At 50.4% G+C, this 2,249-nt stretch overlaps 1 protein-coding gene across 1 annotated transcript in view; it reads left to right on the top strand.

Moving 5' to 3' along the window:
• Positions 1-711: 711 nt before the first annotated feature.
• Positions 712-2,249, top strand: part of ECE1 (endothelin converting enzyme 1) — a 58,550-nt gene continuing 57,012 nt past the window's right edge. The window contains exon 1 of the mRNA XM_023529394.1: positions 712-1,017. Coding sequence (XP_023385162.1) covers positions 727-1,017 — 291 coding nt within the window. The 5' untranslated portion in view covers positions 712-726. The remainder of the gene's footprint in view (positions 1,018-2,249) is intronic.

Below are 2,249 nucleotides of genomic sequence, written 5' to 3'. Positions count from 1 at the left end.
ATTAGATCAAGTTCTGGCCGCCCTGCCAGCTCAGTGTCCCTGAGGAACCTCCGTGAGGTTCCTCCCTGTAAAAGCAGATCCCCCTTCCTCGATGAGCATGGGACCAGGAGTCAGGACCCAGGTTCTAGGCCCAGCTCTGCCACTTACTAGCTGTGTAGCTGGGGTTCTCTGGTGGCAGCATCCTATCAGTATGCAAGGAGTCATATTCTGGCTCCTTTACTCTCTAGCCAGGTGACTTGGGATAGGCAAGGAGGACAAGTCCTCCCTCCTGTCTAATCTTCAGTCTTCTCATCTGTAAAGTGGAAGTGCTGATTCCCACTCCACAGGGCAACATGGGGTCAGGAGAGACACGTTTCGTATCTCCACCCCTCTCTGCTTCTTCTGCTTCACCTGTAAAACGGAAGCGATACCTGCTGAGGCTGAGGCGCTAGGTAGGTGTGGGGATCCAACAAGACAGTGAGTGAAAGGCCCCACCCTGGCTCTGGGCGGGTACAAAGATAGGGCTGCCATTGTCCTTGGAATGTCACTTACCTACTGGGGCCTACTGTAGCAGAGCCGGCTAAGCCATTCCCACGCCTGAGGTGGGTTCAGTTTCGCTTTAAGGCCCCTCATCTTTTGTGTGATGAAAAAGAAAAGCTCTCCATCTCAAGGGATTTCTGCTTGCAGTGGGGTATGTGAGCCACTCTCCTCCTGTCATCCGTCCACAGATTGGCTGCAGTGGGATGGATGGCCCCGCCCCTGGGATGGGCTTCCTACCTGATGAGACCCAGCCCCTGCCTTCAAGGTTCTCCTCCTGGAGTGCTGTGTGCTTCCATAGAAGGAAGCGTGAGTGGGGGACGCAGCAGGGAACCAGACACCACCTGGAGTCAGGAAGGTGGTCAGTGGATCTTCCAAGAAGGGCTGACCTCTGAAAAGATACGAAAGAGGAAGAGCCACTTCTTCACTGTACCTGGGCAAGTTACTTCACTGACCCTCAGTTTCAGGCTCTGTGAAAGGGGCACCCGCTTCAGAGAGAAGGTGCGTGAGAGGCTTAAGTGAGATGATGGGTATAAAAGAACTGACAAATACCTCATACTCCTAGGTGCCCAGGAAATAGTACCTGCTGTGCCGAGCTGGGGAAACACTTGGTGAACTGAACTTCTTTTTCAAGGGTCTTTTCCTTAGGTGGTTGACACCTATTAGTGTAACTGTCTTCGTTTTAGAAGAAGCCCAGCTGTAACCCAGCGTGAAGTGAAGAAGCCTGGGAGCTCTTTCTCTCTGGGCCGGATGATGGGAACTCCTCCACCCAGTGAGAGTGAGGCGGAAGACTCCAGAATTAAAATTCTAGCCATAGTACTCTGCCTCCCCCGGGACCTGTGCCCCTTACACCTGTGTCCTTGGGCATTGCAAAATTAGATGCAGAAGGATTTAAAGGCACTGCCCCAAGGTAAATGTCACTTCTCCACTGTTCCACCATTTATTTTAACTATCTATTGAGCACCTACAGTATGCCAGGTGATGGGAATTCTCTGTGCCAGACAAGGTACCAGCCCCTATAAAGCTCGCAATTTTGAAGAGGGAGAGGGAGGTAAACGAAAAAAATAAAAGAGTAATAATAATAACAGATTGTAATAAATACTATAAAGGGGAAAAACGGGGTGCTGTAATGGAGAATTCGAAGGGCTACTTAGGGCAGTCCACACATTTGAGGAGGGGACATTTTAGCTGAGATCTGAAGCAGGAGCCAGCCATGGGAGGAGTAGGGATGAAGAAAGAATGTTCCAGACAGAAGGAACTATGCTATAAAGGTTACGGGTAAGGAAGAGAAACTTGGAGAATCTAGGGGCCAAGCAAATCAGGGTCTACGAGAATGAGGTAAGGAGCAGGGGCCATGGGGAACTGGTAAAGGGACTGTCCCTGTAGAGTTTTAAGCAAGAGAGTAACAAGATTAGAATTTCCTTTTTAAAGGCTAGTTCTGGCTGCTGAGAGGACTGTGAGAGGGCAGGAATAGAAGCCAAGAGTTGTCACTGTGGTTGTGACCCTGGAAAGTCACAGTAGCCCCTCTAAGCCTGTTGCTTCACACGTGTGTCAGGAGAATCAAATATGGGAGTGAGTAAAGTACACTTTGGAAAGCTGAAATAAATGTATAAATGCGAGAGATTCCAGGTCTCCCTAGAAATGGAAGGGGAGCTGCTGAGTTAGGGTCGTGGGTGGAAGAGAGAGTGCTGGGTGTCCAGAGTCCGTACCAGGGCACCCCACATCGGAGCCAG

Source organism: Pteropus vampyrus, unplaced genomic scaffold (genome assembly GCF_000151845.1).
Source record: "Pteropus vampyrus isolate Shadow unplaced genomic scaffold, Pvam_2.0 Scaffold36, whole genome shotgun sequence".
Lineage (NCBI taxonomy): Eukaryota > Metazoa > Chordata > Mammalia > Chiroptera > Pteropodidae > Pteropus > Pteropus vampyrus.
Note: the sequence above shows the minus strand (reverse complement) of the source record. Positions and strands in the feature narration are given on the sequence as shown.